The sequence below is a fragment of the Neodiprion fabricii genome, chromosome 2, assembly GCF_021155785.1.
Source record: "Neodiprion fabricii isolate iyNeoFabr1 chromosome 2, iyNeoFabr1.1, whole genome shotgun sequence".
Taxonomy (NCBI): domain Eukaryota; kingdom Metazoa; phylum Arthropoda; class Insecta; order Hymenoptera; family Diprionidae; genus Neodiprion; species Neodiprion fabricii.
Genome location: NC_060240.1, coordinates 1,997,786 through 2,022,412, shown reverse-complemented (window position 1 = coordinate 2,022,412; position 24,627 = coordinate 1,997,786). Strand labels below are relative to the sequence as shown.

Sequence of the window (24,627 nt, the reverse complement as noted above, 5' to 3'; positions counted from 1 at the left end):
AATAATTCACATCGAGACGTTAACTTTACTACCAAATATCAACAATATGGTTCTGCAGAACAAATTCCAAACCGGGAATTTAATATTTGTATGTTCACACTTGCACAAACAAGTAACATATATCTAAGAGCCTGCGACAATACTGACAAATGTCAATAATATGGATTTGCACAATGATATCTGAATCTGAAATATATTATTTGTATGTACAAACTTGTAGAAACAAGTACCATATATCTAAAACCTTCCGGCAGGATCGATAAATGTCAACAATACGAATTTGCAAAATGAAATCCGAATTTGGAACAAATCATTTGAATGAACAAACTTGTACAAACAACTATACAGTATAAATGAGAAACCTTCAGGTAGAATGAGCATAATAGCTTCCCGTTACCGTTGCTGATTCATACCGCTAGTATTGGAATTATGTAAAATCTGGGTAATGTGGCACTAAAAATTATCCTAGTACGAAAGGGTGACTAGTTTTTCCGCTCCCCAAGTCAATTGTGCTTGCGAAACCGATTGTGAACTAGCACCACTTCAAATACATTTCTAAAACCATAATATCTCCAGCTATTCAGCAGTTAATTTCTTTGCAACCTATTGATCTATCCTAGAAAAGCATTATGTTGCTTTGGTATTATTTGTTCGGTTTCATGCAAGGGATGACATTGGTAAGTTACTAAAAATAACTTTTTATCGTGTTCGATGTATATTTATTCTGTCAACGATTCTCTTTTTATTCATACAGGCAACGGCGATTGACTACCAGCTTCCTATGGATGTTATTCCAGTGCACTATGACCTTTTCTTATATCCTGACATCACTGCAGGCGTTTCTTATGGTAATGTGAGCATAGAATTGAATGTAACAGCCACACGCAGCACACTTATCGTCAACATGAATGAAGTCATCATATCCTCAACAAATTTAACATCCATCCTTACGGGGTCATCGCTGACTATTACATCAACCACAGAAGACACAGCCTTGCAGAGATACATAATTACGCCTTCAACTGAGATCGAAGCAGGGCAATATATATTGTCACTGGAATTCAGCGCCAATTTGACTACAGACCTTGTTGGCCTGTATCAGAGTACTTATGTTGGCGAGAACAATAATACTAGGTGAGTTGAGGAATAAGCTATTGGTAATACTTCAGGATATATTTTTAATCTCTCCATTGTGAAGAAGTAGGACATTTTGATTTTATTTTAGAAACTATAGGCCAAGATTTACAAAATTCTATTTAAAGAACTGTTATTCCCCTACCAATATCAACCCACATGTGAGATGATATTATCGATCATACCTTGTCAAGTGCAAGAAATTTACCTGAATAGTAACTATAACTAACACGGTAATCCATATCCGTATCTACCCGCAGTTTCGAATATTACATATTCCTAATACAGTACGAATTTTACATTCTGATAATATTAATGAAGTTTAGTGCTCAGACGTGACGTAAGCTGCACATAATTTTTGTATATTCCGAATAATTTGTATAGCTATCCAAGGACGCAAATGCAATAAATCAATGTGACCATATTTAATGGTTCTTCCAATCATTGCAAATTATTTCAGTTGATGATCCATGCCGAACTGAGAACAATTTAAATTAGAGAAATACGAAACTTGAAAAACTTTTGAAATGACCCAATATCACTAATTGTCTCTCCTCAGGATACTTGCTGTCGCCGTACTTCCACCGGCGTACGCAAGAAATGTGTTTCCATGTCTGGATGAACCAAAATTCAAGGCCCAATTTGACATCAAACTTGTACAGCCTTCCGGAGATAATTATACCTCAATTTCTAACATGAATGTCAAGGTGAAATGAAATAATTACTTGATCAAAAAATATTGTCACCACTCATAAGACACTGTGGCCACTAGTCACGGAAAACTGAGGAGTCAGGAAAAAGTAATAGAATTGGAAAAATAGTCGCGGAAGTCAAAGAAAAGTTAAGGAATTTTTTGGCGGTATGAAACAAGAAGAATAAAGCTTCCCCCGCAACGAAGTATAAAAACTTTATAAACATTTTTGTTCTATCTGCTTGATTCCATGACCACTCAATGGATCATAAACGTGTTTTTGAATAGCGATTTATCTGGAGCTTTACTTATTAAGTACACAAATTGACACCATTAGATCGAATTTTAGTCAGGAAAAAAGTATAATTTAGTCAGGGAAATTCAGGGAATCTGTTCAACTATTGTTAGTGGCTACCATGTGAGAATTTGAAAAATTTTTGCAATTTCTATGAGTGATTTTCGTGGGTTTCTCTGATGGGATACAAAGTTCTGATTTATAATTTGTTACAGAGATTGGATTCGAAGATAAATTCAATACTACAATTTTTTAAAGCTTATTTGTTTACCGATTAATTAGTTACCATATTGCTAATTGAATTGCGTAAAATTATACAAAAAGCTTGATTTACTTTTTATAACATATAATTGAAAATTTGGAGAGTAAATAATTGGTAGAATTTATTATATTTTGCAGAGTATTGCAGTAAATGAGCCTGCGTCGGGTTTGAATACAGTGACCTTTGCCACAAGTCCGCCAATGCCGACGTTCCTTGTCGGCCTTGTAGTCTGTGATTTTCAAGCCCGGACGACAAATGTAACGAATCTTGATGGAGAAACATTTCCAGTCAGTTTTTATACCACAGAATCCCAACTGTACAAAAGTGCTTTACCATTACAAGTTGCAACAAATGCTCTTGCATATTACATCAATCTCTTTAATGTATCTTACCCCTTGCCAAAGTTCGGTGAGTATTACGACACACTTGTGAACTAATTATGTTCCTGCCTAGATCTATCATGTATAAATAAATGCCAAATAAACTACGATTCATTACAGATATGGTTGCTATTGCTGACATTACTTTTAGCCTTGTGGAAAGCTGGGGTATGGTTCAAGCTGCTGAACACGCAATTCTTTATACTAGCAACACAAGTTCCACGAGTAACATGGACGATGTCATCTTTACCACATGTTACGGAGTTGCCCACATGTGGGTTGGAACCCTTGGTATGGGGGACAGTGCTGTCCGATTATCAACTTTTATAACACTGCGATATAAATTCACTGATTTATTTAACATTAGTAAATTGTTTCAGTATCTGTGGATTGGTGGGATGATATTTGGATCACTGAAGGTATTCCTACATGGGCACAATACAGGACCGCAAATGAGTTGTATCCGGATTGGGGCTTTGTTAGTAGCAAAAGAGGATTATAAAAATTTGAAGTCGAAGCTCTGATTTTGAATAGATTTTAAGTCATTTCCTGGTCTTTACAGATAGAACTGTTCTTATTTTACGAGGTTTTGAATGTTATGGATGATGATGCGTCTGTTGACTCGGATCCCATGATTCAGGAAATCACTACACCCGACGAAATTGCAAATGTTTATGACTCTATTAGAACCAGTAAGGTAGGTACTCGAATTTTATTGGCGCTGGACATCATTTTGCATGTATTTTGAGAGGTATAAAGAAGTATGCATCAATTTCAGGCAGCAGCAGTCATTCGCATGCTGGAAAATTTTGTAGGATCTGATATTTTCTACACAGCGATTTCGACGGATTTGAAAACATATGCATACCAGAATGAAAATACCTCCGGATTTTATGATGGACTGCAGAACCTTGTGGATTCAAGCCTCAATATCTCGGCTATCATGAATACTTGGACACTTCAAGCAGGCTTTCCTGTCGTAAATGTCGTTAAAAACGGAACCGTTTACACTCTTACTCAGAAACGATTTCTATCCGATCCTAACGCCGTCTCAAACTCTACTTCATCAACTTACGGGTAAGGCACGAAATCTCAGTAAAAAAAAGTTCAACACATTGCCAAGTTTTTCTGGATAATCTCGTGATTTCTTTGCAGATTCAGATGGACAATACCCATCACTTACGTAACAAGTGAAAACTCTACCTCGAACTTGGTGTGGTTTCAGTACGATGCCAGTAGCTGTGAGTAGCAAAAAACTTGTACGTTTGTAAAATTGTGATCTAAAACTTGGTTTTCTATATTTTAGTATCTTTGACGGTTAACACATCGGTAGAGTGGATAAAATTCAATCACGACCAAGTTGGCTTTTATCGAGTGAATTATGAAACGTCGGAGTGGGAGACACTTATCAATATTCTAAAATCTGACCCAGAGGTGAGTGCGCCAATAATTTTTGAATAGACTGCAAAGACACCTCATGAATCTATCACATTGTAGACATTCACTGCTGCGGATAGGACACAGCTTGTAGGGGATGCGTTCAGTTTAGCTGCAGCTTCCCAACTAAGTTATAACGTAACACTTGAGTTGGCTTCGTACCTCGTTAATGAGTCGCATTATATACCTTGGAATATGGCTTACACAGATTTTCAGTATATGGTCTCTATGCTAGCCGATACTGATATATCCACTAGCCTAAATGTATGTATTCTACATTGAATAATTAGCAAGAATTATAAGTTGCACGTCTTACTTGCTGTTCCCGTTACTTAATTTATCCAATCTTTGCCCGCCAGGATTACATCATTAGCTTGGTGAAACCCATTTACAAAAATGTCACATGGTCCGTAGGTGATTCCGACTCTCACATAACTCTGTAAGTAGCATTTCCGTTTGTAGAATTTAATGACTACCGTTTCTCTTCTCAGAGTTGATTTACAAACATATATTTAGGCGTCTCCGCCCAGTTGTCTTGGAAATGGCATGCAACGCAGGTTATGATCAGTGTTTGACTGAAGCTGGAAACCTTTTCTTAGACTGGATTAACAGTACCGATGATGTCCGTCCTCCTCCCGATACTCGATATGTAGTATACAAATATGGTAGGTCCCAGAATATTTAAAAAGTCTAAGCTCTTCGTCCTCTCGAGTGGAATTCATATTCCTCAGTCATATCGTTGTAAAACGTGTCAACTTACCTTTTATACAGGTATACAAAATGTGAATAGAGAGGCTGAATGGGATCAGGTGTTCCAAAAGATGTTAGATGAGACAGATTCGGCGGAGAGATTCAGGTTGTTGAATGGTTTATCAGGAATAAAAAATGCTACGATCTTGACCAAGTGAGGGCACATTACTGACACTGATAAAAAAGTAAATATACGTATGAATGTAAACATTTGTAACCCTGAGTCTTTCTATAGGTATCTAAATCTGGCCATCAACCAATCGTATGTCAAAGCTGCTGAGTTTTATTACGTCTTTGACTTTATTTTGACAAATTCGATCGGTCCAGCTACAGCTTGGGATTGGATTCGTGATAATGTGGAAACTCTAATGAATGATTATGGCTACAGTGCAAGCGACATTGCAGATTGGATTGGTAGGATTGTGGCTACCTTCCACACCGAGGCGAGAGTGGTGCAGCTGGAAACATTCTTTGAAACATACTCGGGAGTAAAGGAGGCCTTTGACACTGATCTTCTCAAAAATATATACAATAACATCGATTGGCTGAACCTTAATAATGCTACAATTGAAGCTTGGCTGAATTCGTATGTGACGTCCGAATAATCACGTAATTGCTCCAAATTGCCTACCACACCAACAGCTAACACATTCTCTCCGCTTGCTACCTTTCCAGATAACCGTTTTATGTTCTTGCATTCACCGAAAAATAGTGACTAGCTGTTGATCTAGATTGGTTTGCTAAAATTTTCCAAGAATTTCTTGCACTCAGGAATGGTGAATAATTATTTAGTTCAGTATCTTTACCTCAAGTTTGATGATGGAACATTAAAATTTGCGGAAATTGGTGCTCCTGAGAAAAGCAATTGCAGAATTTTCTAACAATTTTAAATACCGCGAGTTCACTTTTTAGATATTTAGTTCATCTTTATACGTGATATCACTTCACCCACTTTGGATGAACCGCCCATTGCACATGCCTGTTGATATACTTGTTAAAAAAGAATTCACACAGAGAAATATATTTCATAGTGATAATAATTTATTATGATACTCGTATTATTATTATTATTCATGTTTCAAATTCTATTTACTATACTTACTTACATTATAGCAGATTTATGTTAAAAAATTAGTATTTAAATGATAATAATAGCGATAATAAAGTTATCCGCACATATCAACTGAATGGCGAACGATATCGGTATAACATAATAAACAAAACTCCAAGGCTACACGTATTCGTACTGCTGAGGTAATAACTAAACTTCACTTTCGTCGCAACCTGTATGTTTTCCGCCTAGAATAGAAATGTAAAGGAATTAATGCATTGGGTATTCTTGATGTCGAGAAGTGATCGGACCGTTTTATTTATGGCTTGATCGATGGAAGTGTGAATTCGCCGATATGAATTTGTCATAAAATCGAGATAGTGCCCTGAAAGAATTGATAAACTCCTCTCATTATAATTTATAGATACTCGATCCAGGCATTACCAGATGAAGTGTGTATCATTGATGCCAAAATCAGCTCAACTGGAGGAATGCTTGCATTTCTTGAGCTTCAACTATAGTAAGAAAGGGGATATCTGGTTGCTTGAGGACAGCATACTGAGGTTATCAAGCAGATTACGTTTTATAACTTAATATGTTAGTAATTGATAGCTAAGATGCTGACGTACATCAGGAATGCTCGTGGTGAACGTTTAATAAGTTCATAGGTAGAATGACAGTCCCAAATAATAATTGCGATACCTGCATTTTTGACAATTTGGTATACCACTGTGGTGAATATAAGCAAAAAAAATGAGTTCAATCAGATGTGGAACTTCATTGCTTTGCATTAGAAATCTTTGCCATCGATGAACAGATTTCGACCGGATCCTATAAATTCATATCTTCACTGGAAAATATCGACAATATGGATTTGCAGGATGAAATCCAAATTCAGAACATACTAGTTAAACATACGAAGTCGGTTTTGTGATACAAAATCCATAAATCTGAAACCTTCAAATGGGATAAACGTAATAGCTTTTCGTGACTTTTGCTGATTCTTATCGCTACTCATGGTTTTACATTTAATCTAGAATTTGTTGCACTAAAAGTTCTGTTACTGCAAAAACGTGACGAAATTTATCTGCTGTTAAGTTCTGTTAGTAATATAAGTAGTAATAATGTTCCATTAGTGCAAAAACGTAAATTTATTCGCTGGTGAAACTGATTTTGAACCAGTGGCGCGACAAATTCACCTATAAATACTGTAGCATTTTCTACTATTTCACAATTAGATTCTTTTCAAAGTGTGGGTTGCATCGTACATAAGCATTATGTTACCTTGGTATTATTTTCTCGGTTTTGTGCAAGGAGTAACCCTGGTAAGTTGACAAAAATAAACCTTCGCCATGTCCGATGGATGTTCGTTCTGTTGGCGATTCTTTTCTTTTTCGTACAGGTAACAGCGATTGACTACCGACTTCCTACGGATGTAATTCCATTACGCTATGACCTTTGTATATACCCTGATATCTCCTCAGGCGTTTTTAATGGTACCGTGAGCATAGAATTGAACGTAACAGCCACACGCAGTACGATTATTGTTAACAAGTACGACCTCGACATATCTTCACTTAATTTAACGTACCCCTCAACGAGTTCCTTACTAACGATCACGTCAGCCACAGAAAACACAGATTTACAGAAATATATAATTACACCTTCAACTGAGATTGAGGCAGGGAAATATACATTGTCAATCGGGTTCAGCGGCAATTTCTCTCAAGACCTTGTTGGCCTGTATCAGAGTACTTATGTTGGCGAGAACAATAATACTAGGTGAGTTGAGGAATAAGCTATTGGTAATACTTCAGGATATATTTTTAATCTCTCCATTGTGAAGAAGTAGGACATTTTGATTTTATTTTAGAAACTATTGGCCAAGATTTACAAAATTCTATTTAAAGAACTGTTATTCCCCTACCAATGTCAACCCACATGTGAGATGATATTATCGATGATACCTTGTCAAGTGCAAGAAATTTACCTAAATAGTAACTATAACTAATACGGTAATCCATATCCGTATCTACCCGCAGTTTCGAATATTACATATTCCTAATACAGTACGAATTTTACATTCTGATAATATTAATGAAGTTCAGTGCTCAGACATGACGTAAGTTGCACATAATTTTTGTATATTCCGAATAATTTGTATAGCTATCCAAGGACGCAAATGCAATAAATCAATGTGACCATATTTAATGGTTCTTCCAATCATTGTAAATTATTTCAGTTGATGATCCATGCCGAACTGAGAACAATTTAAATTAGAGAAATACGAAACTTGAAAAACTTTTGAAATGACCCAATATCACTAATTGTCTCTCCTCAGGATACTTGCTGTCGCCGTACTTCCACCGGCGTACGCAAGAAATGTGTTTCCATGCCTGGATGAACCAAAATTCAAGGCCCAATTTGACATCAAACTTGTACAGCCTTCCGGAGATAATTATACCTCAATTTCTAACATGAATGTCAAGGTGAAATGAAATAATTACTTGATCAAAAAATATTGTCACCACTCATAAGACACTGTGGCCACTAGTCACGGAAAACTGAGGAGTCAGGAAAAAGTAATAGAATTGGAAAAATAGTCGCGGAAGTCAAAGAAAAGTTAAGGAATTTTTTGACGGTATGAAACAAGAAAAATAAAGCTTCCCCCGCAACGAAGTATAAAAACTTTATAAACATTCTTGTTCTATCTGCTTGATTCCATGACCACTCAATAGATTATGAACGTGTTTTTGAATAACGATTTATCTGGAGCTTTACTTATTAAGTACACAAATTGACACCATTAGATCGAATTTTAGTCAGCAAAAAAGTGTAATTTGGTAAGGGAAATTCAGGGAATCTGTTCAACTATTGTTAGTGGCTACCATGTAAGAATTTGAAAAATTTTTACAATTTCTATGAGTGATTTTCGTGGGTTTCTCTGATGGGATACAAAGTACTGATTTATAATTTGTTACAGAGATTGGATTCGAAGATAAATTCAATACTACAATTTTTTAAAGCTTATTTGTTTACCGATTAATTAGCTACCATATTGCTAATTGAATTGCGTAAAATTATACAAAAAGCTTGATTTACTTTTTATAACATATAATTGAAAATTTGGAGAGTAAATAATTGGTAGAATTTATTATATTTTGCAGAGTATTGCAGTAAATGAGCCTGCGTCGGGTTTGAAAACAGTGACCTTTGCCACAAGTCCGCCAATGCCGACGTTCCTTGTCGGCCTTGTAGTCTGTGATTTTCAAGCCCGGACGACAAATGTGACGAATCTTGATGGAGAAACATTTCCAGTCAGTTTTTATACCACAGAATCCCAACTGTACAAAAGTGCTTTACCATTACAAGTTGCAACAAATGCTCTTGCATATTACATCAATCTCTTTAATGTGTCTTACCCCTTGCCAAAGTTCGGTGAGTATTACGACACACTTGTGAACTAATTATGTTCCTGTCTAGATATATCATGTATAAATAAATGCCAAATGAACTACGATTCATTACAGATATGGTTGCTATTGCTGACATTACTTTTAACCTTGTGGAAAGCTGGGGTATGGTTCAAGCTGCTGAACACGCAATTCTTTATACTAGCAACACAAGTTCCACGAGTAACATGGACGATGTCATCTTTACCACATGTTACGGAGTTACCCACATGTGGGTTGGAACCCTTGGTATGGGGGACAGTGCTGTCCGATTATCAACTTCTATAACACTGCGATATAAATTCACTGATTTATTTAACATTAGTGAATTGTTTCAGTGTCTGTGGAATGGTGGGATGATATTTGGATCACCGAAGGTATTCCTACATGGGCACAATACAGGACCGCAAATGAGTTGTATCCGGATTGGGGCTTTGTTAGTAGCAAAAGAGGATTATAAAAATTTGAAGTCCAAGCTCTGATTTTGAATAGATTTTAAGTCATTTCCTGGTCTTTACAGATAGAACTGTTCTTATTTTACGAGGTTTTGAATGTTATGGATGACGATGCGTCTGTTGTCTCGGATCCCATGATTCAGGAAATCACTACACCCGACGAAATTGCAAATGTTTATGACTCTATTAGAACCAGTAAGGTAGGTACTCGAATTTTATTGACGCTGGACATCATTTTGCATGTATTTTGAGAGACGTAATGAAGTATGCATCAATTTCAGGCAGCAGCAGTCATTCGCATGCTGGAAAATTTTGTAGGATCTGATATTTTCTACACAGCGATTTCGACGGATTTGAAAACATATGCATACCAGAATGAAAATACCTCCGGATTTTATGATGGACTGCAGAACCTTGTGGATTCAAGCCTCAATATCTCGGCTATCATGAATACTTGGACACTTCAAGCAGGCTTTCCTGTCGTAAATGTCGTTAAAAACGGAACCGTTTACACTCTTACTCAGAAACGATTTCTATCCGATCCTAACGCCGTCTCAAACTCTACTTCATCAACTTACGGGTAAGGCACGAAATCTCAGTAAAAAAAAGTTCAACACATTGCCAAGTTTTTCTGGATAATCTCGTGATTTCTTTGCAGATTCAGATGGACAATACCCATCACTTACGTAACAAGTGAAAACTCTACCTCGAACTTGGTGTGGTTTCAGTACGATGCCAGTAGCTGTGAGTAGCAAAAAACTTGTACGTTTGTAAAATTGTGATCTAAAACTTGGTTTTCTATATTTTAGTATCTTTGACGGTTAACACATCGGTAGAGTGGATAAAATTCAATCACGACCAAGTTGGCTTTTATCGAGTGAATTATGAAACGTCGGAGTGGGAGACACTTATCAATATTCTAAAATCTGACCCAGAGGTGAGTGCGCCAATAATTTTTGAATAGACTGCAAAGACACCTCATGAATCTATCACATTGTAGACATTCACTGCTGCGGATAGGACACAGCTTGTAGGGGATGCGTTCAGTTTAGCTGCAGCTTCCCAACTAAGTTATAACGTAACACTTGAGTTGGCTTCGTACCTCGTTAATGAGTCGCATTATATACCTTGGAATATGGCTTACACAGATTTTCAGTATATGGTCTCTATGCTAGCCGATACTGATATATCCACTAGCCTAAATGTATGTATTCTACATTGAATAATTAGCAAGAATTATAAGTTGCACGTCTTACTTGCTGTTCCCGTTACTTAATTTATCCAATCTTTGCCCGCCAGGATTACATCATTAGCTTGGTGAAACCCATTTACAAAAATGTCACATGGTCCGTAGGTGATTCCGACTCTCACATAACTCTGTAAGTAGCATTTCCGTTTGTAGAATTTAATGACTACCGTTTCTCTTCTCAGAGTTGATTTACAAACATATATTTAGGCGTCTCCGCCCAGTTGTCTTGGAAATGGCATGCAACGCAGGTTATGATCAGTGTTTGACTGAAGCTGGAAACCTTTTCTTAGACTGGATTAACGGTACTGATGATGTCCGTCCTCCTCCCGATACTCGATATGTAGTATACAAATATGGTAGGTCCCAGAATATTTAAAAAGTCTAAGCTCATCGTCATCTCGAGTGGAATTCATATTTCTCAGTCATATCGTTGTAAAATGTGTCAACTTACCTTTTATACAGGTATACAAAATGTGAATAGAGAGGCTGAATGGGATCAGGTGTTCCAAAAGATGTTATATGAGACAGATTCGGCGGAGAGATTAAGGTTGTTGAATGGTTTATCAGGAATAAAAAATGCTACGATCTTGACCAAGTGAGGGCACATTACTGACACTGATAAAAAAGTAAATATACTAATGAATGTAAACATTTGTAACCCTGAGTCTTTCTACAGGTATCTAAATCTGGCCATCAACCAATCGTATGTCAAAGCTGCTGAGTTTTATTACGTCTTTGACTTTATTTTGACAAATTCGATCGGTCCAGCTACAGCTTGGGATTGGATTCGTGATAATGTGGAAACTCTAATGAATGATTATGGCTACAGTGCAAGCGACATTGCAGATTGGATTGGTAGGATTGTGGGTAGGCTCCACACCGAGGAAAGTATAGAGGAGATAGAATCATTCTTTGAAACATACCCAAGAATAGAAGAAGCCTTCGTCACTGATCCCCGACAAACTATATATGGAAATATCAATTGGATAACCTCGAATAATGCTACAATTGACGCGTGGCTGAAATCATATATGAAAACCGATAACAATACCGCTGCTGAGAATTTCTTACTGCAGCATCAGCCGACCTGAATAAATACTGAAATACTGAAAAATAATCACTGCAGGCTGTTGATCCAGACTAGTTTGCCAGAATGTTTCATAATATTTTTTCAACTGGGAATAGTTTATAATCATTCTCACCAGTTTCTTGTACCTTAAGTTTGGTGATGGATATTTAAAATCGACATAACGGGTACTGCTGAGAAAACCAATCATAGATTTATCTCAGTTAATATGTCAAGTTCACTCTCTAGATTTTCAGTATATTTTTATGTATGACATTACTTTAAACAATTGGGTCACATATTTTTTACATACTTATTAAGGAGAAAAAAAAATATACGTAGAGAAACATGACTTCGGATATTTTGACAAAGCTGTAAATAAGCTATATTTCTTACAAAAATACACGTTTGAAACTTTATGTACAACACTTACTTACACATATCGTAGATTCACGTTAAAAAAAATTAGCATGTAAAAAGTTATAGCGATAACAAAGTTATTCATACAGATCATTTGAAAAGCGAACGATATCAGTATAACACATAATAGACAAAAGTTAAATGCTGAGTGAATTTGTTCTGTTGGAACGGTAACTATAATTTTACTTTCCCCGCAAATTAAATCCTTTCTGTTTTTTTCATTACTTGATTTTTAATTTTCGAACATACACACACATTCAATTACGATTTCACACGTTTCTCGATTCCTTCAATCGTTTTAATTCGTCGGTCAATTTATCAAGCTTCTGTTTCATCGTAACAACTTCCTCCTCTAATATTTTAATCGTATCGTTACAATTCTGCTTCTTCTCAGCGAGACTGTGCAGTCTGCCCTTCTCGTCCCGATTCTTCTTCTTCGAGTATTCCTCCTTGACACTCCGTCGGAAACGTGAAATACTGTTACCCTGCGCGTCGCAGTCCTCGCAACACTCGGCCCATAAGCGAAGATCGACCCGCGGTATCTCATCGCAAGAAACATATTCGCCCGGTTCATCAGTCATAAGAAATACGTCGCGCTGGACGCGCGTTATGTTGTCACCGTTGTCGCACATAATGCGAGCCAAGCTTGTTTGCTTTATTTGCGTGAGCTGTTCCGGTCGCAGGGAGGATGGATTTTCGTACCAGAACCGATCTCCGTCTCTCAAGCGTTTGAACTGCTCGAGCAAAAGGCACTTGAAAAGCGGCCCGACCTTGGCGCCGGGTAGCTGGTCCTCCAGGATCCCGCCGACCCAAACATCGACGTTACCTGGATGACCGTAGAGCTCGCTGAGCTTGCGACGTACCGTAGGGCTGCTAATCTCTCCGGCGAGATCATCGAAGGTCTCAGCGTTGGACATGTTGCAAAATTTACGCCACTCCGTGTATCCGGGAATAGCGTGATCCCTCGACCTCTGTATGTTCATAGCTGCGAGATCAAGAGCCACGGCGTGCGCGGTCTTGAACAACTGCTCCGTTAACTCGTTGTTTAGATTCTGATCGGGCCGTTTGAGCTTCGCCGGGGTTGCAAACATCCCCCTCATCAGCGGATCGACTCCTCCTTCGTCGACGAGTCTCCACGGTGCGAAGAAGGCGTCCCTCAAAGGTAAAGACCCTTGAGGAATGGGCTTGAACTCAGCGTCGAGTCTCTCGAGACGCGGCTGTATAAGAGAATGTCCGAATCTCAGAGCTGCGGTGGTGAATACGTTGGAAATCCCCGCATGAACGCCGGGATCGTATCCCTTGTACTCTCCTATTAACTGCTCTACGGGGGCACCGAATATCTTCGGTATCCAGTGATTGTAAGTGATGTGCTGCATTTGGGCTCCGACGATTCGACGCGCCTCCTGGTAAATCGTTTCGCCGTCCCATTGCGGATTAAGCGCGAAAAGCTCGTGGGCGATGCGGTTATGCTCCCTGAGCCATATCGTGTGCATAGCTAGAAGCCCGATCTGCTCATTGGCCCTTATGTCACCGGCCACAAAACAGTTGATCGTACTCTCGAGAGGGTTTCGCCGACAGTCGACGAACTCCCCGTTGGCGTACGGCAGCAGTGGTTTCCACCCCGGAATTGTTGGTCCGTGACGAAGGAGGCCTCTATCGTTTGTCTGGTCGCGAAGATACCTGCCCAGAGTATCGTCGAAGCCGTAAACCTGCGAGGCGTCTATGAAACTTGTCAACTGGTTGAGCTGTTCCCTGGGCATCAAGCCGCCCCAAAGTGGGCTCGTTTCGCCCGATCCGCACACCGCGCTCGTCCTGATGAAGTCGATGCACCGCCTATTGTTTACTCTCGGATCTCCGGGTGGCACGGTCATCGGGAAACACGGCGCCGCGTTGTCGCACGACTTTTTACAGTCTATACCGTCCCAGGACTCGCTCGTTACCGAAGGGAGCGCGTGCCCCAGGTCGTGGTCGAGGAACTGACCCCACTGCATCACCATGTGGGTCAGTTTGTCGTCGGAAGTAACGTCGTGTGTTGATATGAGCGTCGTTGAGACCAGCCGGGCCGCCGGCTTTGGGAAACCGTAGTAAAGCCTGTCCGGTTCCCAACCCACCGGAGAGGAAAAACCGTTCTCGTATATTGGCTGCATGATCCTCCTGAAACCCGTGTATGATGAGCCCCAAGTCGGATGCTGTAGGTTGTTACAGCTACCGTCCATGCTGCGGTAACGACTGTGATAGCACATGTCTGAACAGTTACTGATCCTCCGGTGAGCCGTGCAACCCGATAGTCGTTCGATCTCGGCTACCTGCGCTGCTGTCAATATCTCCTCGTACCTAAACTCTGAAGAATTGAAGCACGGTTAGCAAAGGATCTAGATTTACGAGCGGAGGAGAACATAAAGTAAGTGTGCCAGTCATTGACCCTGTTCCAATTATTAACCTTCTTTGGTTGTATCCGTTTGATCTTTAGTTCTAAAATTACGAAAAAAAGTAATTTTTAGTGTCTAACGTTGTAGCAATTAGTTTTAGTCATCGAGAAATTCACAATTTCTGCAGTAAATTAATAATTTTGAGAAACAAAAGTGTCAATAATTGGGTCTAAGCTTGATAATAACTGGTACACTTATCTTACTACAAGAGGAAAGTAGGGTACGATGGAACATCGGGTAAATTGGACCGTTTTATAGGAAGTACGTTTCTTGCCCCATACTTTCCTATGGAACGGACCGATTCATCCAGTTGTTCAACATACCCTGCTTTCTCCTAAGCGAGCCGTCTGCTTTCCTTTATAACTCAAGATTCGGTCTGACTCACGATCAATGTTTTCCATTGCAACAAGGCCATTCTTCACAATAATTAATACTCACCTGACGCGTTTGCTTTGACCCCAGAGTTCACCAATTTTCTAATGTTGACCAGGGTGCGTTCAAAGAGCTCAGCTGGCCTGGCAGCGGCTCTGCCGATAGCGTCGGGGTACCTCGTGAGTCTGAAGGGATCGACGCGTTTGGTCCCCTTGCTGTCGAGGAGCGACAGGACCGTTCTGTTAATGGCTTGATCGATGGACATGGTGGCGTCGTTAAAAGCGCGAATAATCAAAGCGTCAGTGGCTCCAGGACGCCGGATCTTGACCAAGGCCTGAGCCGTGGCTCGACCGTACTCGTTAATGGCTGAACATTCGTACCGGCCAGTGTCCGCCACTGTAACATTGTAGAGGAACAGGCTTCCGGTTCGAGAAACACGAAAATTATTGCTCCCGATGCTTTGTCCGTCCTTTTTCCACTGTATAAAAGGCTTCGGATCCCCGTCAGCTCGGCAGGGAACTTCAATTATCATGCCGGGCTCAGCCTCCATGTCTTCAGGGCGATAGGTCAGCTTGGGAGGAATATTCTCCCGGCTTATCACCTCGAGATCAGCGCTTGTCTCCAGGAAACCGTCGTTGTTTCTCGCCGCGCAAACGTATCGACCAGAATCGCTCTCCTTCGCCGCCAAAATTGTCAGCCGTGAGCCGCCAATGGTAGTCTCGGTTATCGTTACTCGTCCCGAAGGTGTGATCTGCGCTCCGTTTTTCCACCACGAAATCCTTGCCCTAGGATTGCTTTCAGCCTCGCAGTTCAGGTGAACGTCCTTTCCGAATTTTGTGGTCTGGGAACTAGGGGTCACCGAGAATCTGAGAGGAGTCGTTGCCGATATCAGAGCTCGAGCCTTCCTCGATCTCGTCGTACCCATTTCACTTTCGGCGACGCACTCGTAATCCCCGGCGTCGTTCTCCGTCACTTCGGAAATTGTCAGGCTCCCGTCTTCCGCCATCGCGAAATGATCCCCGTCCAAGTACACCTCGTTGGAATTACGCAACCACTTTATTTCCGGTCTAGGATCGCCCGTCACTCGGCATCTGAAGACCACCGATTTGCCAACCTTCACCTCCACATCCTCGGGACCCTCCATTATTCGCGGCTCGTCTGTTGGAAGCGTTATCTGATTTCAAGATGTGTCAAACTTCCAATCTAACGAACACTTCGAATCTTGATGATCGAAGGGTTCGTTCGATGGAGGCAAAAATTTATCTATCTTATCACACTATGATCCGACTTTCCAATAGTAGGTACCACGATTTCATCTCATTATTCCATTGCTTACCGACAGCCTAACTTCCCCCTGACAAATATATCCTATTTTCAGATCTTTCCATGGTCTGCAATTCTTCTTACCGTTAGTGTTAATTGTGTGACTACTTGCAAACATTTGAGAAAAGTTTGATGGAATAAAGAAGTGAATTTTTGTTCGAAGAATTTGCAGAAGATGTGAACTTGCAATTTATAATAGTGAAAATTGTAATAAAACTTAACGGCAATGAAACTCCTTCGGCGACATGCCGATCAATGAACGGCCCCTCATGTTGTTCGGAGAGTCGCAAACGGCTGCCATTTCCCCTGGTTTATCTTGTAACCGTTGAACGAGCCACATAAGATCACAATCGCATACCAGCGAGTTACTATCAAGCCGTAAGCGTGTCATAGGACCGACGTTACGAAACGCGTCCGCAGGTAAATGGGCGATCTTATTGTTCTGTAAAAAGAGTCTCTCGAGCTTCGCCAGGTTGTTGAACGTACCATCTTTTATCTCGGTTAAGTAATTGTTGTGGAGGTACAATTGTTCGAGTTTAACCAGCCCGTTAAATGAATCGGGCTCGATACTTGCTATGCGATTTTTGTATAGATACAATTTACGCAGATTCGGCAAATCTGAGAAGGCTTTCGCCGGCACATATCTTATCTGGTTGTCGTTCAGTAGCAAAGTGTGCAGCTCGTTCAACCCCCGAAAGACTCTCGGGTCAATTTCGACAATGTTGTTAAACCGCAAATCTCTGAAAAAAGACAGAACCATCTTTTTAAGTTTTAGACCCTGCCGCTGTACTTATAGGTATACCTATAAGATATGAAAAGATTTATGACTATTAAAAACAGAATTTCTCCTCGGGAATGAGAAGCACTTTTTCTTTCACAAACATTGAAAAATCGTGTCTGCGATTTCTCAAAATTGCGATGCGCCATCCGCTGAACTTAATGTATAATATCTAAATATTTATAAATCAATTTCTAAACAATCAGTGAGCTTCTGCAGCCTCTTCAGCCGTTCGCGTTTCGACTTGCGATTTTTTCATGACCACGGGCGGGGCCGTCAATCGTGCAGAATCGTGTATCCGAACGGAATGTAAACGGAATACGCCATGGTATTTGTTTTTTCGCAGCTTAAGCAATGCGTAAAATTAGGATCTGTCTAACCTTACAGTAGCATTGTATACGTGTATTTTATCGCTTTTATTATCACGCTATACGCATACGTGTACGTTATGCTCTTCCTTTGAATCAGAACATCGAAATTCCTTAGGTATAACGAAGGTCGAAAGATCAGTTTTATTATGAGGCTGAATTTAGTAACGTTTATTGCAATGATTCGTGTTGCGGAAAATCCGTTATTTTGTAATTTTAGGAATCTGTGAAATACAGTGAGTTGTAATAAGGCAAAACTGATTCATATTTTCAAAACTTAGCCACTTGAAAGTCACTACAAAATTGCAAAATAGTGTTTTTTTTTCCGCAATGTTCCGTTACACCAACGTTACTAACTTCAGCCTCATGTTTTATTAAGGATTGATGGAAGTTTCCAAATTCAAAATTGTATCCGATTACGAAAACAACAATTTTATTTGTTTCTTAAATTTCTGTACACAGAAACATAAAAGGATCTACGTTACATCTACGTGATGAAAACTGAGTATCTGTGATTAGTTCCGCGAAAAAATTCAAACGAATATTGATTCGATCGATTAAATTTAAAAATATGTAAATTTCAAACGATTCAAATGAGTACTGCTGAATAAAACAGGGCTCGGCGATTCGTGTCGTAAATAGAAGTCTATAATGGCGAAAGCCGATCATGTTATTACCATAGAATTAGGAGATCATGAGATATAATATACTGCATGTATAATAGAACTTTATCTTATCCAAGAATATTTGCACATTCAGCACACTGAAATATCGAATATACTCGCCGAAGATGAGGCGGGCTGTAAAAAAAATCCGTCAATTCTCCTCAACCAATATTCTGCATGCTCGGTGTGCATTTAAAAAAAAAAAAAAACCACCAGTATTGTATTGTAGACACAGCAGGGAGCTGATCTGTACGAAATGTGGCTTGCGTAGCGACAAAAGCGGTCATATTTACAATAGTAGCATGCAAGAGCTGCACGCCTCTTTCTCACTATGACTACACGGTGTCAACACACACGAGTTTGTTACTAACGTTATCGTAACGAAAGATTAGGGGAAAAAATCACTGTATTCTTAATTTTACAGTAATTTTCAAGGAGCTAAGACTTCGAAATATGAGTGTTTTATTTAATTAAGGCTTACTGAATTTCAGACAATATGAAAATTGCGAAATAACGATTTTTCTTCAAGAGGCTGAAGTTAGTAACGTTAACGTAACGACACATCTAGAGGAAAAATTAAATTGTTAACCAGCAATTCTAGAATGACTTTCAAGGAGTTCGTTTTCAGAATTAGTTTATATTTTTTGTTTATTAAATTTCGGAAAGTTATAAAGATACGAATTAGCGATTTTTCTTAAACGTGCATCGTTACGGTAACGTTACTAACTTCATCCTCATTTTTCCTCATCATTCGAATCGTTACGATAACGTTACAAACTTCAGTACGATTGAAACACGGCGTACACACATCCAGGTATACGATTAGCAGTTTTATTCAATCGCTGAAAAAAAGAGGAGAGAAACGAGAATTGCCAGGTAACATTTTTTATAAATTTTAAAAACGTCATTTCTCACTCACAGAACACCGGTATCGGTAGGAGGTGTGCTCGGTAGGCGATTTAACTTTTGGAAGGTACACCGGACGGTTTTCCTATAGCAGACGCACTTGCTGGGGCATTCGTTGATCGAATCCGTGTAAGACTGCAGTCCATCGCATTCACAAATCCCGGCAAGAACCGCCAGAATAATAACGAGTACGATTTTCGCCGGCATTATTGCGTATTGCCGAACGATGGATTTTTGGATCGTGGAGCTGTGTCACAATATCCGATCTACATTTCCAGCACGTGCATGGAAAAGAAAAATAAAAGTGAAAAATTCACTCGAGCGCAAGCCTGACCTTTGTTTTCCCCTCTCGCGTATCCGATTTTTATTCTTATTATTACCGCGCGACACGTTATATAAAATCCGGCAAGCGATTAAATTACGACACGTTTGAATTATTCGACGTTTTTCAGCGATTGTATTTGCCGGAAAAATAATGCGAAAAAAAATTAATGCGGTGCGAATGAATTAAAATAAAAAAAAAAGAACAACTTCTTTTCTTCCGATATTGTCGAAAAACCGTCCGGCGACACGTGCTCCAGCTCTTTGATCTCCGCTGCTCGGCTCGCCGCACTCTGGCTGGTCCCAGAGCTACTGCTAGAGACTCAAGCTGCTGGGCTGGTTCAGCCGGCATCGAGATATTGTCAAGTGTTGGTGGGTATGTACATGCATGCAACTACACCCGTGCCTTAAACACATAGACGCACGCCTATGGAGGTATGCATGGAAGTATGAAAGGTTCCATGATCTGAGAGGCTTACATTAGCCCTCGGAGTGGGAGACCCGCTGCCTTCAGCGCCTTCAGCCTTCCTCGACGTCGCGGGCCTTCTTCCATGTGTATAACGTAAAACCAAGTATTGCTGACAAAGGGTCTCTGCAACTCTCATTTACTTTTTCTTCCTCTCTCTCTCTCAACACACACACACCCATACTTTTTCTCCCTCTCTTTCTCGCGTCTTTTTCGCTCTTCTCGATGCTTCGTTCCACTCTCTAATATATACATTTACGCACGAGATGATGCATGCACAGTCACTGTATGTACGCATTGATTTGCAAATCTTCTTTCGCGTGCATTGGCAATTGAATTTTCGATGCATCGACTAACTGCAGTAGCCGATTCTTGTTCATTATACATGCATGAGCCGGCTACCTGAGGCATTTAAATTTTCGAACTGTTAGGGTATGTAATTTATATCTATAGAGATTAATCTCTGTATAAGAAATTTGATAAGCTTAGATTTTGAAATTCAATCAGTTTGACGGTTTGGCCGGAACTTTTACATTTAAGATATTTTTTTTTCTTTGCTGTTGTTTTAATTGTTATAGTCCGCTTGAATTGGAAAGTTTTACCAGCGCTGTTAATTTTTGTGTAAAAATTCATCAATACTCTTTCTGTGTTCTTATTCCAGACACAGTTTGTGCGCTTGTCGATGTTGCAGATATTCTTCCATTTCTAATTATAGCTATGAACTGAAAGTTCCTGCTCCTTCTTAGAATTAATTCTTTATCAAGTTTCGCACGTAACAAAATGTCCACTATATAATAATACATATACCACAAATGTATACCCAATGTACCGTTACAAATGCGTTATATATATATATATAAAATCACCGCGGTATTTAATTCTGATTGATGTAAATCTGAAGGGTACACATATCTCGTATACCGCGGGATCGTTTTAATAGACAAGTCTCGTCGACGAGATTATAGAGTCTTGAGAATAGTCACCTGATGCCTGCTGTATTAAGATTTCTCGTCTTAAGATATCCCGCGACTATTAATACGGCCCTTATATGTATTTTTTGTCGGTACAGGCTTTGTCTCGACTTGTGTCGCTTAATGCGCCCTCGTCTCGTGTGTGTACACTAGCATAGATTTGGGGCCCCCCTTATATACACGTGCGGAACGTGGAGTGGATTCCAGGTTGTACAATTGGATGTAGCCCAGCGTTGTACTGGCATGATTGTGTTATATTATATTCCGTGTTCTTGTCTGCCGGTGCATTGCACCGCAGTCACGCGTGTTCAGTTTCTCTGTTGGACGGTATATCATTATACATGAGTTATATATTTTTTACTTAGTTCAGCTTCTTCGTGATGATATACACCCACACCCAAGTCGGACGCTACGTTCTTCGTCTGCCGATCCTCTTCTTTTTTCACCTCGGAACATTCATTGTTGGAAAATCTCCTCACGACGTCAGAATCGTCAGAATCTAGTTGTCGGCGCCATTTTATCACCACATAACCTAAATTTTTTATTTCAATGGAGGCAAATCGTAATTCTTGGGCCTTCAAATTACTCATGTTACATAAATTAATGGAATATAATCAATAATATACCTGTTCCACTACCTACACGCGTGAAAACACGGCCAATGGTCACCTGTCAGCCTGGTTGCATTAGTTTGATTTTTGTCCACCAGATGACGCATTGCACTAACTGCATTGACTAACTTTAGATCTAAATGTTGAGTGGGAAATAACATCAACAGATGAAAATCTGGCTAAAACCGGAAAGACAAAATATCTGCCAAACGATTGACGAGCGATTTCACACGCGGGCCTAAAATCAAAATGGCGCAATTGATACACACTTCGAATATCGTTTCAGCTATACGATTATTTCCGGCACTCGTTAGATATCGATCGCTATTTCACACCATACGAAACGGTCGCAGAAATGTTCCAGGTATATAATTCATTATCGAATAGAGTGTAAATATGGAGAACTCGACTTGCTAAACCAAGTCGTCGAATAAATCGTCTGCTCGCCAACTCAACACGCCGTTACATGGCAAGAGCTTACAAAAAAAAAAAAAAAAAATCAAGGTGCCTAGTAGGTCGTAGAATAATCGAAAAGAGTATCTCATTTTTTCCGTGACGGATTAAGGGTTAGAAAACTGGTCCCAAGGTGAAAACCGGGTGAGAACCGCTCTGAATTGACTCATAAGTTTGTGGCTAAAATAACACGATTCTTGATCCGCAACGAGGAGATGGACAACATAAAAGGCGTGGAGTAATATACGCCTGAACGATGATCGTAACAGATCGATTAACGGAATAGCACAATTTATCCGTCACGTGTTGTTGCTTTTGGACTTGACGGTTGCATAATTAAATTGACAAAGGTCGGGCCGTGCGAGGCGCGTTGACAAAGGCCCTCGATTTCGTCATCGCTTATATAGCTGGCGCTTTAAAAAGCACATGAGCTAACAGGATGGGATGGGAAATCTGTGAGTATCCCTCCTCTTGACGTCGCCGCCCCGTCTTCGTGGATGATTCTCGTGCCGAATTATTGAGACGAAAGAACGCGTCATCTGGCACAATAACGCGAATGAATGTACGTGGAACTACGCGTATTGATATTGTACATATCCCACAATCTTGTACCCATATAAAAACCTCCCGCGTTAAGACGTGTAACAAGCGAAGCACGGCCTCGGTGCATATATGCGAGACTCGAGACTCGCGGGCGACGGAAATAACCGGTGACTCAATGTATTTAGGCAGCGTTGATTTAACGCTCCGGCCTTAAACTGATCGGTAACATCTCGCGAGTTTATAAAGCGTTATTATAAATGCATGTGTAGAATATTAAACGTTGTGTTACGTAAAATCGGCAGCTTCAAAATTTTCCCCGCAATTAATATCACTGCGGAGCAATATGGCGCCGAGGAGAGGTTAATTAGTTTTTATGCAAATATAAAGTCACGAAAAACTTCCTGCAAGTTTTGAAGCTTTTATTTCGTTACGTCGAGGTAACGCGGGGTGAGAAATGCGATTAAATAAAAACGTTATCGTCAAATACGACTATCTTGTATGGAGGGGGGGATAATATATCCTTTATATCGTCAGATGCAGGCCTCTTTCATATTTAATCTACAATAGATCCCTAAATTACATAAGCCAGTTAGAAAAATACATGAATATTTACCGTTTTCTGATCGTTCATGTATAATTCCGACCGTCAGCGGTGATGTTTGCATCATGATTTTCTGAGAGCCACGGGACGGGGGCTCATTATATTTATACCTTATACATATGATATATTACATATGTGCATGTAATAAATTAAAACTCTGCCACCCAACGATTATCTCCATTTATTGTCGGCAACGAAAAGTCGTCACGTGTCAATTGATTCGTATTAAATTTCAACACTATTTTAATTTACGTATATGACATTCGTATACATGCGTATAGATATGTATATACATATATGTATATATATAATTTTTTGTGGGATCATATCACTGGTGAAAATTTCTACCACTACGAATTTTTAGGGAAATTGGGATATGTCATCTTATTTCTTACAAAATTGTAAATATGCATAGTTTTTCGTAAGGAATTCTTAATTTTCTTTAAAAATTTTAGTCTCTTGTAGGTTTTTTTTAATAGACAAATTTTAATTTTCATAAAAATCTACAAGTTTTTATGAGAAAGTATGCATATTTACAATTTTGTACGAAATGTTCCAATTTTCCTAAAAATTCGTAGAAAATCGTAGAAATCATTTTCACCAGGGTACAATCTTATGATTATCTTGAACGCATTTACGGACACGAAAGGATTTGAAAAGCATGAAATAACGTATAACATGTGAACAAAATACTGTAGATCGCTGCCCCATGAGATACGGTTAATCTCGGAGTGAATGAAGTTCTTTACCTTATAAGGTACGGACTTTACACTCGTATAGGAATACAATACTCGCTATGTAATTTGGGTTGCGTCATAGCAGGCGGGTTTTTGAACGTTTCACATATCGCGTACACGCATGATCGAAGATCGATTCACTGCACGTATTGGTAATAAAATTCGATACGAAAGAAAAAAAATTTTCAATATCTGATCTTCAGCGAGTTAGAATCCCATTCGTATGAACGGCTGGTTAGCCTGCGTTCGTAAAATCTTTGCACTCATCGCGGAGTACTGAATTAGAACGTATAATAGTACAAGAACTATTACGTCTATGTATACCTACTATACATAAACTTGACTTGCAAACGGAAACCGAGAACGTTACACTTACACATACTGCACGTACATCGACGCATAATGATTTTATCTCTGTGCCGTAGAGTTTCGTTGCAGGCA

General features: G+C 39.5%; 3 protein-coding genes across 6 annotated transcripts; 2 read left to right on the top strand and 1 right to left on the bottom strand.

The window, feature by feature from the left end:
* Positions 1–183: 183 nt before the first annotated feature.
* LOC124174638 (glutamyl aminopeptidase-like) lies at positions 184–5,954 on the top strand. Of its 3 annotated transcripts, XM_046553933.1 has the most exons (15): positions 184–677; positions 755–1,134; positions 1,694–1,841; positions 2,520–2,790; positions 2,883–3,053; positions 3,143–3,240; positions 3,325–3,459; positions 3,541–3,839; positions 3,918–4,003; positions 4,069–4,196; positions 4,260–4,463; positions 4,559–4,638; positions 4,716–4,864; positions 4,971–5,103; positions 5,185–5,954. In XM_046553933.1, exons 1-15 carry the CDS (start codon positions 630–632, stop codon positions 5,552–5,554), a joined length of 2,700 nt encoding a protein of 899 aa, XP_046409889.1. In that variant the 5' UTR covers positions 184–629; the 3' UTR covers positions 5,555–5,954. The 3 variants fall into 3 exon arrangements, with proteins under 3 accessions (XP_046409889.1, XP_046409891.1, XP_046409890.1); XM_046553934.1 differs by lacking the exons at positions 184–677; positions 755–1,134 and adding an exon at positions 1,234–1,367; XM_046553935.1 differs by lacking the exons at positions 4,971–5,103; positions 5,185–5,954 and having other exon boundaries at positions 4,712–4,806.
* Positions 5,955–6,100: 146 nt separating this feature from the next.
* On the top strand, positions 6,101–12,273 carry LOC124174637 (glutamyl aminopeptidase-like). 2 transcript variants are annotated; one of them, XM_046553931.1, is made up of 15 exons: positions 6,593–7,325; positions 7,403–7,782; positions 8,342–8,489; positions 9,168–9,438; positions 9,531–9,701; positions 9,791–9,888; positions 9,973–10,107; positions 10,189–10,487; positions 10,566–10,651; positions 10,717–10,844; positions 10,908–11,111; positions 11,207–11,286; positions 11,364–11,512; positions 11,619–11,751; positions 11,833–12,273. In XM_046553931.1, exons 1-15 carry the CDS (start codon positions 7,278–7,280, stop codon positions 12,245–12,247), a joined length of 2,745 nt encoding a protein of 914 aa, XP_046409887.1. In that variant the 5' UTR covers positions 6,593–7,277; the 3' UTR covers positions 12,248–12,273. The 2 variants fall into 2 exon arrangements, with proteins under 2 accessions (XP_046409888.1, XP_046409887.1); XM_046553932.1 differs by lacking the exons at positions 11,619–11,751; positions 11,833–12,273 and having other exon boundaries at positions 6,101–7,325; positions 11,360–11,480.
* A 65-nt stretch (positions 12,274–12,338) lies between these two features.
* Positions 12,339–20,102, bottom strand: LOC124174636 (peroxidasin). The gene is made up of 4 exons (XM_046553930.1): positions 19,497–20,102; positions 16,989–17,506; positions 15,510–16,601; positions 12,339–14,983 (listed from the first exon to the last, which is right to left on the bottom strand). The coding sequence occupies exons 1-4, from the start codon at positions 19,688–19,690 to the stop codon at positions 12,912–12,914; spliced, it is 3,876 nt and encodes a 1,291-aa protein (XP_046409886.1). The 5' UTR covers positions 19,691–20,102; the 3' UTR covers positions 12,339–12,911.
* Between the last annotated feature and the right edge of the window lie 4,525 nt (positions 20,103–24,627).